General features: G+C 38.2%; 1 protein-coding gene across 2 annotated transcripts in view; it reads left to right on the plus strand.

The window, feature by feature from the left end:
* Entpd7 (ectonucleoside triphosphate diphosphohydrolase 7) overlaps nucleotides 1–15,867 on the plus strand; it is a 43,031-nt gene that overhangs the window by 20,246 nt on the left and 6,918 nt on the right. For both annotated transcript variants that reach the window (XM_047552447.1, XM_047552448.1), the window contains 7 exons: nucleotides 704–807; nucleotides 2,853–2,909; nucleotides 5,561–5,694; nucleotides 8,594–8,760; nucleotides 11,028–11,352; nucleotides 13,528–13,613; nucleotides 14,684–14,845. In XM_047552447.1, coding sequence (XP_047408403.1) covers nucleotides 704–807; nucleotides 2,853–2,909; nucleotides 5,561–5,694; nucleotides 8,594–8,760; nucleotides 11,028–11,352; nucleotides 13,528–13,613; nucleotides 14,684–14,845 — 1,035 coding nt within the window. The remainder of the gene's footprint in view (nucleotides 1–703; nucleotides 808–2,852; nucleotides 2,910–5,560; nucleotides 5,695–8,593; nucleotides 8,761–11,027; nucleotides 11,353–13,527; nucleotides 13,614–14,683; nucleotides 14,846–15,867) is intronic.

Below are 15,867 nucleotides of genomic sequence, written 5' to 3' on the forward strand. Positions count from 1 at the left end.
ATTGGAAATGTTTATGACCTTTGTATTTTGAACCTTATCTGCCTTTTTCAGAAACAAGATTTTTATAAAGAAAAAAAATCAACCCTTGAAATATGGAAAAGGAAAGTAAAAAGTTAATATGTTAAGGATTATACAAAAACCGGTGGAACTAACAGTATTTCTTGGTTGGTAGAGCTGGCATTATTTCTGTATTGTGTCAGATCTGAGGCTGGTCCTTAATTTATATCTTTCATAGTGGTTAGGAATAATGTAATTACATTTATATTATGGATTACAAAACTGCCACAGTTTCCTATAGTTTATTTATACTCACCCTCTGTGCGGCAGAGATCCATTGTCTTATCTTTTAGCACCATTTGAGTTATAACATTACATAAGGGGAAAGTATTACTATTACTATATTGTCTTTAATGTAGGGGCTAACTTTGGAGGCAGTTTAAACTTTTGAAATCGAAGGAGGTACCAAAAAGAAGTAGGGCTGTGGATGAGATGAGTGAACATCATACAAGACTAAGTAGAAGGACGAATTGAGACAATGTGTGAGAAGAGAGGTTTCATAGTTTTGTTTTTTTCTCTAAGAGTTGGGATCTTCTCCTGTTGCCCAGGGTCAGCCCCAAACTCCTAGGCTCAAGTGATCCTCCCATCTCAGCCTCTTGAGAAGAGAGTTAACGATTAACTTTTGGATTTTTGTTCTTTTTTGCAGGAAGCAGTTGGCTATCTTGGCTGACCTAGTGAAAGATTTACCACTGGAGTTTGACTTCCTCTTTTCGCAGTCTCAGGCAGAAGTGATCTCTGGGAAACAGGAAGGTACGGGCCTGGAGGGGTGCAGGTGCATCACTTCTCAGCCTCCCATGCCCTCAACTCTCTAGATGGTGTTTAGGACTACTTTATACATCTGATTTTTATTTTTCTGTCAAGAATTTTCTTGATTGTGCTATATGGTTTATTTTTATATTTTGCATTTGTAACTTTGAGACTGCTGTTTCTCAAAAAATCATAGATTTATATCTGGTTTTAAGCATTGCGCTTGGACTTTATTAGTATTTAACGATTCCAAATGAATCTTTGGTTAGCTAACTGTACTTGTGAAAACAGTTCTGGGAGTTGTATTGAGTTTGTCAAATTCAGATGGAAAGCAAATTATTAGACAAAAGTAAGGGGGGACTTCAATTTCAGAGGAAAATCAGGATGAATTACTTCTATTTTGTTATAGACTTTCCCTTTATTGAAGTTACTGTGCAATTTTGATACTACCCTACATGCTTATGCTATTTGGTTTGTACTTTGGGGCAGAGTTGTTCAAATGTGGGCAGTGTGATGAATTGTGTTCATTTCTTATCAGGGAGGAGGGAAAAGATTTTCTTTTTTAAATTTCAATGTTGGCATTTTACAATCCTAAAATTTGAATTTTCTTCTTAATATTCTATTATTTTCTGAGACGTGCTGTCTTTCTCTTTATTGTAAGACTACTCATATTTCTTGGTTATATAGCTGCCTTAATATTTTTGTCTGATAATTCCAATGCACATGTCTTCTCAGGGTTGGCATTTTTGAACTTTCCTTTCCCTTATCAGTTGAGATTTTCCTGGGTCTTTTTATGCCAAGTAATTTTGTATTGTATCTTGGACATTTTGAATATTATGAGACTCTGAGTCCTGTTTAAATCTTAAAGAAAACATTGATTTTCTTAAAAAAAATTTTAATAGGCAGTCAACTTGGTAAGTTCAAGCTCAAGTTCTTCCTTACCTTCTGTGGGCTGTGACCCAATTAGTTCATTATTCAAAGACTTGGCACTGCTATTTGGATTTGTCCCGTGTGTGTCAGCCAGCAGCAGTCTGGAACCTGTGCAGTGGCCTATCCTGTGGTTCAGTTCTGAAAGCCTTTGGTGTATTGTTTAGTGTCAGATTCATGCACGTGTACTTTGGAGGTGAGCCCAGGATTCCATACACAACTTTACTCACTACTCTTGCAATGTTCCTGACACTTTCTGCTTCCTTGGAGATCACTCTCATGGTTCTCTGGTCAGAAAACCAGGCTTCTAATTTGTTCACTGTGAAGCACTTTCCATGATTGCATCTGCTTCCAGGGCCAAGTGATGGTAGGACACAGGGAGAAAAATAAGCAATATGAATTTGTCCCACATGCTTGAAGCCATAACTCTTCTGACCAGAGAGGAGAATGCACATCCATTTAGGTGCCTACCCCAACTGCATATTGTCGAAGGATTGCCTGAGTTAGGAGGAAACACAGCAAAGGAAAAAAAAAAAAAAAGAGAGAGAGCATTTTCCTTACTCTCTGAACCTTTGAAGTTCCTGTTTCTGCTTCTTGGACCAGGAATCATTCTTTCTGTCCACCTGGTACATACTTCCTTGTTTCAAGCTGCTTTTGAGTCCAGGTCAAGTAACATCTAAGGAGAAAAAAATGGGAGACTCACTACTGGTTTGGGGTACTTTAAATTGTGGTCTCTTTCTCAATGTACCCACTGTCTTTTACCTTCAGAGTTCTCACAGAGCTGCTCCGTATACTCCATCTAGTGTATATTTGCATCCATAGGGAGATAGGGTGAAGTGTGCTTACTCCATCTTGCCCAGAAACAGAACTTCAGGATTTACATTTTTTAACAATTATTTTTATAATTAATTCTTATTCATTATAGGAATTTAGAAGATACAAATTTTAAAAAGGGGAAATCACGAAGCAAAAGGTTTAAGATTCATGCACTGAGAGTGTAGAATAAAATACTGTGATTACTTTTTTCCTAAGAAAATGAGGGAAAGAGTTGCCCTAGGGAGAGGTGTATACTTAGTATAGCAGTAGAGAATTAAGCCAGGGCTTTTGTATTTTTCACTTAGGGGTTTATGCGTGGATCGGAATCAACTTTGTTTTGGGAAGATTTGACCATGAGGATGGTGAGTAAAATTCTCTTCTTAGCTTAATTCTTTAAGGGCTGAAGGTTTTAAGTCATAATCTGTCAGTAATTTGTAAGTTCTAATTTTCAGTTGTGTTTCTTTTTTAAAACTTAAGCTGCTTCATTTTCTAGTCCTAATTTTTTTCTTTTATTTCTTTTTAATGTAAAATGTTTTTAATATAACAGTTTCAAACATTCATAAAAGGAGAGTGAATGATAAAACGAACTTCCATAGATCCATTACCCAGACAATAGTTACTAACATTTTGTTTCCATACTTTCTCCACATAACATGTTTTCTCCCTCATTGTTTTTTTTTTAAAAGTTCTTTCCCTCACTTTAAAAATTTTTTTTTTTTTTTTAGTTTCAATGGATTTTTAAATTTTATTTATTTATATGCGGTGCTGAGTATTGAAGCCAGGGCCTCACACATGCTAGGCAAGGGCTCTACCACTGAGCCACAACCCTCTCACTGGGTTCTTTAAAGCAAACCCTACCTATATCATTTTGTCTTCACATATTTCAGTATCACTAACAGATAAAAAGTTTCAAAACAAAACAAAAACACATATCCACAATGCCATTTTAAAACATAACAGAATTAACAATTTCTGATAGTGCCCAGTACTTATCTAATACCTAGGTAGATTTTAAATGATTTTCTCAAGAATGTTTATTTGTAGTTGACCTGTTCAAATTTGAATCTGATCAGGGGTCACATATTGCATTTGATTGATATGCTTCTGTAATCTCTTTTAATCTGTAACAGTTAATTTGACCATCCCATTCCTCCATCTTTTTTGCAAACCAATCATTAAAAAAGAAAGACCAAATTGGGTCATTTGATAGAATGAATTGCTGCATCCAGATTTGGTTAATGTTTGTGAAATTTTTCTCACCCCTCCCTTATATGTCCTGTCTACTGGTGGTTAGATACAGAAGCTTGATTAGACTAAGATTTGGTTCATCTGTAAGAATAAATCAGAGAAAAAAATCACAGATGGTGCTGTGCTTCCTACTACATTGCATCAGGAATTTCATCATGTCTGGTTCTTCCCGTTAGTCATGTTCAGACTGATGAGATATTGTCAACCTGATCTCTTACAGAAATTCCTCATCCACCTTTCACCTAATGGTTGTTGTAACCAATTGCATCCATTGCTTAGATAAGTGTTTTCATTAGAGGTTTCAAAATAGTGGTTTTCTGTTGTTTTATTTGCACTTAACAGCTGGGATTTTACATAATGAACTTTTTCTTCATCAGTTCTTTTGATTATCTTGAAATACAGTTACATGGGAAAATCTTTGATTCCTTTCCTTTATTTATGAAGTTTTTGAATAATAAATTGGTGTTCTAGCAACTTCCAAAGGTAATCAATGAATTTTTTTTTAACTGTCATAATTTTTTTCTTGGTGCTGGGGATTGAACCCAGGACTTCAATGTATTTGATGCATTAGGGCCCATCATATCAGGTTTGAAGGTGTGGTGGGTCAGTGATGGAAGCGTGTGTAAGGCCCTGGGCTCAATCCCCAGCACCACCAAAATAATACACGAATGAAGAGAGCTCGTGATATCATTATTCTCTTTAAAACATCTTTAGGTTGGCTTCTGTACTGTGTGTGTGTGTGTCTGTGCCTGTGTGTTACTGGGGATTGAACCCAGGGTCACTACCACGGAGCTGAATCCCCAGCCTTTTATAAATTTTTTTTAATTTGAGAGAGAGTCTCACTGCCAGTGCTGACCTTGAACTTGTGATCCTCCTGTCCCAATCTCCTTTGTCACTGAGATTACAGGTATGTGCTGCTGCACTCAGGTTATTGTACCTCCCTTTTCTTCTTTTGTCAGGGATTAAACCTAGGGCCCCACATATGCTAGGCAAGCACTCTACCACTGAACTAGATCCCCAGTCTCCTGTATCCTTTTTACATGATCCCAGCGCTCTTGTGTTTCCCTTGCTATCTGGTATACCAAAGTGTCCCATGCTTGTTTTTTATACTTTCTACCCTAGACCTGGCATTGGCAATTTTTTTTTGAGGAAATCTGTTTTCTTTTAGTGGAAAATGGTAGTGGAAAATGATATTTGAAGATTTTGGCTTAGATACCAGAAGTGCTTATTGCTCCTGGGTAATCATTACTTCCAAACTTTTCAGTGAACAGAGGTAGGAAATACCTTTTTAAGAAAGAGAAAAATAAATCACGAGTTCATAGTGATTTTTTCAACTCATATTTAAGATTATAAGATTTTTTCATTTCTTTGATTTTATACTTAAAATAAATATTTAATGTATTTTATTTCTTTATATGCTTTTTTCTCTTATGCTAAATCTTTGTCCCTGAAGATAGTAACATATTGTTTTTTTCTGCGATATGTGTTTAATAGTTTTCAAATAATAATACAATAATATTATTAGTACTAAGACTACAGGAATGCAGTTTAAGATGTTTATCTCTTTTGTTTTTTATAATCCACTCTGTAAAAATTGTCCAAATATGTTTAAGTCACTTGAAATAACTCTTCTCTGTGTAATATATAGTTGATAGATTAATTTATTTTGCTTTCAAATTTTTAAGTGACTGCTGTGCTGAGGGGTCTCTTCAGTTTTGACTTTAGTTTTTTATTACTGGAGCCCCTCTGTTCTCTTACATTTCAGAGTCAGATGCCGAGGCGTCTCAGGAATCGGCAACAGGACGCAGAAGGACTGTAGGGATACTGGATATGGGAGGAGCCTCTCTTCAAATTGCTTATGAAGTTCCTACCTCAACCTCTGTCCTTCCTCCAAAGCAGGTATTTTGCATTTTATGGAAAGTCAGTTAGAAATGCAGATATTTGAGAAGGAAAAACACTGTCTTTGGACTTAGGCCACCCTGCCTGGGTCCAAATTCTTGTTTAGATACTTGCTAGCGTGGTTATCTTGAGTAAGTTACCTCCCTGTGCCTCAGTATCCTCATGTGTAAAAAGGCATGAAAATAGCATCTACCTCATAAAGTTGTAAGAATGTGTGAAGCACTTAGCAAACTGCCCAGCTTATGATAAGTGTTTGATACATTTTAGCAGTTACCATTAAGCATCTATTTCCCAGGGCTGCCTGAGGAGTAAATACAATGCATGTAAATCCTAGAGACAGTATTTGATACATGCCCTGTGATTCAAACCAGGGTTTCTCATCCTGATGCTATTGACATTTTGGGTTGATAATTCTTTGTTGTGAGTGGCTATGTATCTTATGATGTTTAGCAGCATTTGTGGCCTCTACCAAATGCTGTTAACAATCCTGACATGACAGTTGAGGGACGGGCCTAGCATGATAGTAGGCTTTTGCATAGTGGAGGTTGAAGGAAGGCCATCTGCATGGATGGAACAGTATGTATGGAGGCATAGAAGGCAGCAAAAAGCCAGAATGTCCAGGGAATGGTGACTAGCAGCATGGGATTTTCAGGTGTGGCAATGGGATGCTAAGATGGAATTCTATCATCAGGAGTCCTGGGTATCATCCTAGGCACTTGGTTTTCATTTCTGTAGATAGTGGGGAACCAGCAAAGGTTTTGAGTAGGGCAGTCACATAGGCCTGTTTCATCATGAAACAAGCTCTGGAGCTTCATCTGAGCTCTGAGTTTTGCAACCATGTTGATTGATCTGATCTGATTTTTAGGAAAATAATTTTGATGTGAGTGGGAGAAAGAAGTGTAGGTCAGAGAGCCTAAAGTGTGAAGTGGTAAGTGGTTGAACTAAGCAATGTAAGTGGAAATGGAAGGGAGAGACAGATTTCTAGGAGTGAAAAACCAGTGTAATTGAGTGACTGGTTGTGGTGTTGTGCCTAAGGGAGGGAAGGATGGCCAGTGGTGCTGAGAGTCCTGGATAGATAACTATAAGGCCAAGGAACCCAAGGCTGAGTAAAGGCACATGGGGAAAGGGCAGGGCTGATGCTGAACAAACAGTAAAGTCAGGAGAGGTCTGGATGAGAGCATCTGTCTGGTCATCTAGCTCTTTGTACTAAGACCAATGAGTTCATTTCTGGGTGTGTTGAGTGAGAGATTTGCAAAGAACATATGTGTTAGAATTTCCATAGGACTATTGGAAATGTGAGTCAGCAGAGATGTTTTTGCTAGGGTTGGAGATTTGGGGAACTAACTTGGTTAAGAGACTGTTTAGTCTGTATTTGATAGTATATAGGCCATAGGTAAAATGAATGCATGATTCTGATTCTAAGGAATAGGTAAGAAGTGGCATTGAGACATAAGTCTTCTTGTGCATATTTAGAAAGTAATACTAATACATAAAGGATAGCAAGGAATGAATTAGATGTATGTGTAGAAATATAATGGCTCTTAAAGATGGATCTTAGTGCTTAGTTAAAAAGGAAGGAAAAAGTAGATGAGCTTTTGGGGGATATTTCAGATTCAAACCATAGCAATACAATTCACAGAGGTATTCATATTCACAAAATTGTTCAACCATCATTTTTGAATTCCAGAACATTTTCATTACTTCACAAAGAAACCCCATATTCCTTGGCACTTACTTCCCCTTCTCCCCTCTCCCTCTCCCTGACAGCCACTATTCTACTTCCTGTCTCATATGAACTGCCTATTCTGAGTCTTTCATATAAATAATATCACACAGTATGGCCATTTCTGTCTGCCTCTTATTTAACAGAATGCTTCCAAGGTTCAACTATGTTGTAGCATGTGTCAGTGCTCCATTGCTTTTATATGGCTAAATAACATTCTCTTGTACAGTCATGCTGTGTATTTTTCTATCCATTCATCAGTTGATGGACATTGAGTTGCTTCCACTTTTTGGCTATTATTAATAATACTGCTATGAACATTCATGGACGCGTTTTTATGTAGACATACATTTCAGATCTCTTCAGTATATACTTAGGAACAGAATTGCTGGGTGTAGTAGCATTTTCACAATCAAATACCATCAAAATCAGTAATCTCTGTTTTTTAATAATACACATAAACAAAAAATTACATCTTAAGCATATTAGAATGGTTGCTTGTTACAGGGAGTAGGAATGGGAGTGGGTATGAGCATAAGCAGGAACAAATAAAACACAAAAGGGGCTTTGTCATGACAATGAGCCATCTGCTGAGGTATATAATTAATTTGACCTTTGCACTTGAGATTGAGAGAGAGAGAGAGAGAAGAGAAAGAATACTTTTTTCTTTGGAGGTAAAATAAGATTGAAATTTTCCAGTGCCCAAACTTGTCACAAAGAATATTAAATCTTCTTGACTAGTTTAGAAAAGACCCTAGAATAGATCTCATGATGATCCCCAAATTCCTTTTTTATTAAAGGATTTTTTCCTAATTATGAAAATAGCCCATCACCATTGTTGAGAATTGGAAAATACAAAGTACCTGTCAGAAAATGACATCCACTGTAATAATTCTACCTCCTATACTGCAGATAGTGTTTGAGTCTCTAATTTGGTTTTAGTCTCCAGCTTGACCTCTAATTTGTACTTTTTGGTGCAGTCTTGTCATTTTATATTTTTTATCTAAATTAATGCTATGAGGGTGAAAGAATGGTATAAGACATTTTAAAGAGTAGTCTTCATAGAAAATGAATATTCTATGCAAGTATATTGCAAGTGTATATTGCTAGTGTAATAGCTTTCTAGAAAGCAATGAAAACTAAAATTTCCCCCCTTTTTTGAACATTGTATTGTAGGAAGAAGCTGCCAAGATTCTGCTGGCTGAGTTCAACCTGGGCTGTGATGTGCAACACACCGAACATGTGTATAGGGTTTATGTCACAACCTTTCTGGGTTTTGGAGGCAACTTTGCCCGGCAGCGCTATGAAGACCTTGTGCTGAATGAAACTCTTAATAAAAACAGGTATACTGGACATGAGATCCAAGTTTCTAAAACAGTGTCATCAGGCCACAGATATCAGGAAGAAATATTCACATCCTGCTTCCTTCTTCTTTCCAACCATCCCTGCCAGTAGGCTAGATTTCTCACTTAGACACCCTTTATCAGCAGCCCCATCTGACCTGGACCAGGGTGTACTGTGTTCTTTGTTATTAGAACTTATAAAAAGGTACAGTAGCTTATTGTGGTTTCTCACTGTGTTCCACATCCGGATACGGTATCGTGGGATAAGTGAGGCTAATAAATGTCTAATTTAAAATGTGTAGTATGATGTACCCCCCGCAGTTCCTTCTACATGGTGGTGCTCAAAACATGATTGTTGACTTACAGTGGAGTGAGTCATCTCATATGACAGTCAGGTTTGTAGTGTGCACAAATTGTAAAAAGCAATTACAGTTAACTTAAAATGTGTAATTACAATTAAAATGATTTCTTGTTAAGTTCTAAAATAGCCAGTTTTTTTTGGACAGATCACCAGTTCTTCTTTTGAGTTCCAGATGAACCAGTTAGACGATAATAAACAATTGTGAAGTGGTTGTTTGGAATATTTAAAATTATTTATTATTATGCATATCGAAGGAAAGCATATAAGAAAACAGAGTTCTTTTCCACCATAAAATTATTATTACTATTATTATTATTATAATTTACACTTTATTTAGCTAGAAAAAGTACTGTAATAATTTCTCTATAACACGCAATTATCCTATATTTAGAGCATGTTGAAGAAAATATTCTCTTGTAAGTCTTTCTGAATTTTGCAAATTTCAATCACCAAGAGTTCAGGGTGCTTTGGGAGAATTCTGGTGTCCAGGATTGTTGATGATTACGCTCACATCAAGCAGTGTGTTTTATTCTGAAAGTGCTGTTAGGTCCACACAAGTGTTATTTAGGTCATGGTACTCGGATTGCTCCTAAGGCACTATCACCTTTTAAGAATATTTGTTATGAAGGTTTTATACCCATTTAGATTCATTTCTATTTCAACAACCGTTGCTTCCTTTTCCTCCCTTCCCGTCCCACCTTTATTGTTCTGCTGCTCTTTTTTTCTGTTTGCTGTTCTCTGCTACCTCAGAACTTCTTGCCAGGCTGCATCTCCTTCTTCCCGTGCTTTGTTATTTTCTGGTCAAGTGTCTAGGTCACGTGAGACTGAGGCGTATAAGATATGTATTATTGTGGCTGCCAATCCACTAGAGAAACCTGTGCCTCCTGGAATGTGAAACTTAATGCTTCTCTCTTCTTAATAAGAATTTTCTGAGTTTTACTTTAGTTGGTGACGTGTCTTAAAATGGATTCCAGATATTCCTAAGTATTCTGTTATGTTGCCACCTTCCCAGTCCCTCCTTCAGTCTTAATACTTGTGGGTGCATCTTCATCCCAGGAAGTCCATTCTTCTGAACCTTCCTGTTTAGGAACTAATTAACTGCAGTGGGCAAATTTATTTGGTCTCCACAAAATTTCCATCCTTGGTCATCTCTGCCTGTTAATCTCTATAGCAATTGAGAATACAGTTGCTGGCTAAGCATAGACCAAAGAACCAGAATTATGTGATGGTTATGGAGGGAATCAAATCCTGTCCCTCCACTTTTCACGCAGAGGCTCCCAGACCTGCAGGTTGCTCCCTGGCACTGGTGTTCTGTCTGTCCTGTTCCCGCACTGCTCTTTCAAAGCCAGGCGTTGCCATGATCCCAGTGCTGTGGTCCTGTCTTCAGGAAACCCTCCCACTGTCCCCCCCTCAAAGTTTTTTTTTTTTTTTTGTAGTTGTTGATGGACTTTTATATTTTATTTATTTATATGTGGTGCTGAAAATCAAACCCAGTGCCTCACGCATACTAGGCATGTGCTTTACCACTGAGCCACAACCTCAGCCCCTCAAAGTTGTGTTTTTAAACATTAAGAACCACATTGTACTTTGGGGAGGCATGTGGAAATGAAGTCCAAAGCGAGGACAGCAGATTTCTATCACCAGTTTTTCTGTACACTGGGAATGAGACGTGCTGATGATAGGCTTGACTAAAATTGATCACTGGCACATTTTTTTCTTCTTTTTTTCTGATTTTAATTTGCTTACATTAAATGTGCATATGATGCTCCTGCATGGGTAATACTCCACTACATCCTTGTTTCTAGAGATGGCATGAAAGACAGTCTTGAGATACATGTGATGCTTGTTGTTTCTTATATACGTTTGAGCTCAGTAATCTCATGCTGTGTTTTTGTCATTGTGACAGATTGCTGGGCCAGAAGACAGGCCTGAGTCCTGACAATCCATTTCTGGATCCCTGCCTGCCCGTGGGACTCACTGACGTGGTGGAGAGGAATAGCCAGGTCCTACACATCCGAGGAAAAGGGGACTGGGCAACTTGTGGGGCCATGCTGAGCCCCCTGCTGGCTCGCTCCAACACCAGCAAAGCCTCCCTAAATGGCATTTACCAGTCACCAATTGACTTCAACAACAGCGAGTTCTACGGCTTCTCCGAGTTTTTTTACTGTACAGAGGATGTGTTGCGCATCGGTGGCCGCTACCATGGGCCAACATTTGCCAAGGCTGCTCAGGTAAATCAATAATAAAATGACTCATGTTGGCAGCAGCCATGCATTGGGTGTCTACCTTTGTGCCTGGCACTGTGAAAAGGGCTTTGTATGCGTAAGTTTATTTGATTTTCAGGTGGGGCACCATGAGTCCTAGTTTTAGAGAAAAAGATGAACTCAGAGAAGTTAAGGACCTGCTGTGCTAAATAGCCTTCTAACACTTGCCTAGCTTATACAAGGCCTCGTGTTCAGTCTCCAACACTGCAAAATTAATTAAGTTTAAGTTTCCATGGGCATTTTATCGGCCAGATGTAAAATTGTGTGGTCGCTAATGATTTTTCTTCCAACTTTCTAATAGTCTTGTTAATGTGTGTGACCAAAAAGTGTCATGGTACTTATTTTTCCCTTTGCTCAGTGTCTCAGTTGTAATGTTCTTTCAGAGATGATGTCATATGGGTGGGCAGGTCTATTTTCTTTCTCTTGTTTGGAATTATTAAGAGGACAGATTGGGATATTCTAATATTCTCACTTAGAGAATATTAGAAAGATGTGAAAAGCAATGATGGTAGAAGTATTATTCAAATTTAAAATGCACATATATAGGATTTAAGCATCTTTTAGGCTTAAATCATTAGTTTCCTGGATAGGTAAAAGTTTAGCCAGCTTTCTGTAGATCCCTGCCTTAGTTTAGAGTCTTTGTTAGTGCATTTTACTATAACTAACTACCTGGGATAATCAATTTATAAAGAGAACAGGTTTATTTTGGCTCACAGTATTCTAAGTTTCAGTCCATGATCAACTGGCCTCTTTGCTTTGGGCCTGGGGTAAGGTAGCAAATCATGAACATGTGGGAAGCAGAACTGTTTGCATCAAGAGTCAGGGAGCAGAGAGAGTGAGGAGGGAGTCAGGGTCCCACAGTCTCCTTTAAGGACATGCCCCCAATGATCTAAAGACCTCCCACTAGGCCATATCTCTTAAAGACTCCACCTCCTCCCAAGAGGGAGGACCAAGCCTTTAACACACAGACCTTTGAGAGACATTCTACATCCAAACTGTAGAATCATATCTTCAATTTTTGTATAATTCTGTTGTCAGAGAAATGTATGGGAAGAATCTATCCTCTTGTATATTTTATTCTTTCCTGTCTGCTTTTTAAAAAGTTTCTAGGATTCTCTTGATAAAAGACTTCCAAAATAATAGTATCTGCAGTATCTGTGCTATTATATCCCCAAAACTTAATCACCAGGGAAGATTGTGGAATACTTGGTTTGTATTGCTCTTTCCTCTCTAGACTCTGGGAATACATTCTTTTCCCTTTCCTTTCCAGAGCCGAGGAGTCCCTGACTGTCCATGACCTGAGTCTTTCTCTTATCTCAAAACTTCTTCAAATTCTGTTCCCTTGAACACTAAAGGGCTCAAGTCATTGCTTACCCAAGTTGCTAATGTCAATAAGTTACCTTCCCAAGGTAAAAGGGAAGATTTTGCTTCCTTGACTTTTTTTTTTAACTCTGATTTAGATGTTATTGTCCCACCTTCCCTGACCACCCTATCCAAAATTACAACTCTTCCCATATGACTTATTGCCGTTTCCTGCTTTGTTTTTCCTCTGAGCATTGATGTCATCTTATTACTGTGTGTATGCATGCATGCATGTATATATTTATATTTGTTTTTTGTCTCCTACCACAAGAAGGTAAGCTTCATGAGGACAGGAATTCTTTTTTTCACTGCTCAATCCGTTGGCACCTGGGATAGCATGTGGCACATAGTAGACATTCAGTAGATGTTTGTTCCCTAACAAACCAAAAGAAATGACTCTTTTGGTGAAAATTATAACATGGAGGCAGGCCAATGATAGGTTTCTAACCATTCTATTCCAGCTGTCCTCCCTCCTCATGTCAGCTCTGCATAGAGTAGAATGAAGCTCCCTTTGACCTTTGATTTTGCTATTCCTACTCCTAACCTTAACCCTCTATAAAGCCTAAGAGGCTCAGGATCCAGCTCAGACTGCCTTTGTACTAGACTTGGAGGCAATGGGAATAAAGAGGGGTAGGGCACAGTGTTCAGTGAATGAATATGCCATTTTCCTTGGTCAGCTAGTAGCTCACAGGTAACTCCAGCAGCAGGGCAGCTGTGATGTGGGGAAGTTGGGGAGTTTGCCTCCCATGTCATGCTGCACTGTTTCTCGTGGTGTTCCAGGATTACTGTGGCATGGCTTGGTCTGTACTAACACAGAGATTCAAGAATGGCCTCTTTTCTTCACATGCAGATGAGCATCGACTCAAGTAAGTAACTTCTTATTTCACCTTAGATATGACCTTAAAATATGAATGGCAGATTATAATGGGAAACTATCAAGCAATAGTATAGATTGGGTTTTAGGTTGAAAGAGAATTTGATTATTTCATATTTTGATTTTCTGAGAGATTAAGGCCAAAGTTACCAATTTTAGCAAAGCCAAGGGCAACCAGTGGTTACTAAAAAGAGTTCTCTCAGGGTATATGGTGCATGCCTATAATCCCAGTAACTTGAGAGGCTAATGCAGGAGGATTGCAAGTTCAAGGCCAGCCTCAGCAAATTGGTAAGCCCCTATCTCAAAAGAAAAACGAAATAGGGGTAGAGACCCCCCCCCAATTTAATCCACAGTACTGCTAAATAAATTAATTGATAGCTAAGTAGTAAAAATAAAGAGAATTCTCTTGAAGTGATTTGATATCAAAAGGTTGGTTCTTTTATTTTTAAACATTTTCTAGAAAATATCAAACATGAAGAAAATTAGAATAGTAACATGTAATTGTCACCTAGCTTCAACAACTCTCAACATTTTGCTAATTTGACTTATTGGTCTTCACATTTTATAAATGTTAAAAAAAATTCTAAAAATGTAAACAAAAATAGAAAAATGAATTCCCATGCACCTATCACCCAGCTTCTCTACCAACAGTTATTAACTCCTGGCCAATGTTGTCTTCCTACCCACTACCTGCCTCTTACAACTGAGTTATTTTGAAGCAAATCCCAGAGAGCATACAGTTACATTTGTACATATTTCAACATCTTCTCTGAAGGTGGGGAGGGAAGGAGGGGAGGGAAGGAGGGGAGGAAGGATAAAAGGGAAGAAGGGAAGAAGGCAGGAAGGAAGGGAGATAAAGAGAAACTCAGCCACAATATCATTTGTGGTAAGATGAAGTCAATTCAAATTTAGATCCATGTAGAGGTGAGGAAGGCGAATCTGAGACAGGCAGATCTTTTGACATCCCGTGGCCATACATGGCTTATTGTAAAGAAAAGCATTAGAATTCTTTTCTTTTTCCTCTTTTTTTTTTAATTTAATTTTTTTTTGGTCACAACCCAGATATCAGTGTTTTAAGTCAGCTTGGATGTACCAAGTCCTACATGAAGGATTCCACTTTCCCTACGACTACCCAAATCTGCGGACAGCCCAATTGGTGTATGACCGAGAGGTTCAGTGGACGCTGGGAGCCATTCTATACAAAACTCGATTCTTACCACTCAGGTAAAAAAGACCTACCAAACTGGTACCTTGAGTTCAGAGAATGTTAGTTGTTGGCTCAGGAAAAATTTCTTAAGCGATCCCCCCGCAACTACTCCACCCTCCAAACTATAACCCCCTTCTTCCTTATTCTAATCAGGCATGTTGAAACAGAAAGAAGATTGGAAATTATTGGTCTGGAGTCTGTTCCTAACTTTGCCATTTCAGAAAGTCATCTTTATTAGTTCACCAACAAGTAGTCTTTAGGACTGAGCTCTTACTAACCACTTCTAAGATGCTGACTGATGAACTAAAATGTTTTTCCTGTTAGTTTGAAAAACATATGTGACTAGAGAAAGTGGAGAGGCTGTCTGGCCACAGCAAGCTTCCATAGCGGGCAGAGTCACTGCAGGAGTTGTCATTGGGTTTTTGGTGGTCAGAATTAGAACAGAGGACATGGAATGTCTTTAGGGGGGATATTTTCATCAAGCTGTGGCAGCCTCAATGCCTTGCCTTTATGTCCTGAAAAATATTTGGGACAATTTTTGGGGACTCTTTCCCCTGGACTACTTCAGATAAATTCTTAATCTTTGGTGCCTGTTTCTCTAAACTCAATGCCATCAGGAGCCAGACAGTTAATAGAAGTGAGGGAAGTGGGTTGCATGGGTGTTGTGGGAACCAGAAGGTATGCCTCAACTAAAGCGCTGGTGACTGTCATGCAGAATTGCTACCTGAACATTTGTCAGGTCTCATCTTGTGCCAGATATCCATATTGTATATGAAGTCTATCAGTTTGGAGATTCACATTAACAACAACAACATCAACAACAAAAAACCACTGCAGGGTAAACAAAACAAAAAGTGGATCTAGTATCTGAATGACCAGAGTGGCTTCTATTCTGGCGAGACCACAAAAATACTGAACTTTGGTTTACATATCTCTTTTTTCCCCAGGTTATACATAATACAATTGATCAGGAAAGAGCTTTCTTTAGGTATGCTAGTTCCTAAGAAAATGTAGCAAACATTTTTAAAAGATCTAGACA

This window comes from Sciurus carolinensis, chromosome 5 (genome assembly GCF_902686445.1).
Source record: "Sciurus carolinensis chromosome 5, mSciCar1.2, whole genome shotgun sequence".
NCBI classification, from domain to species: Eukaryota; Metazoa; Chordata; class Mammalia; order Rodentia; family Sciuridae; genus Sciurus; species Sciurus carolinensis.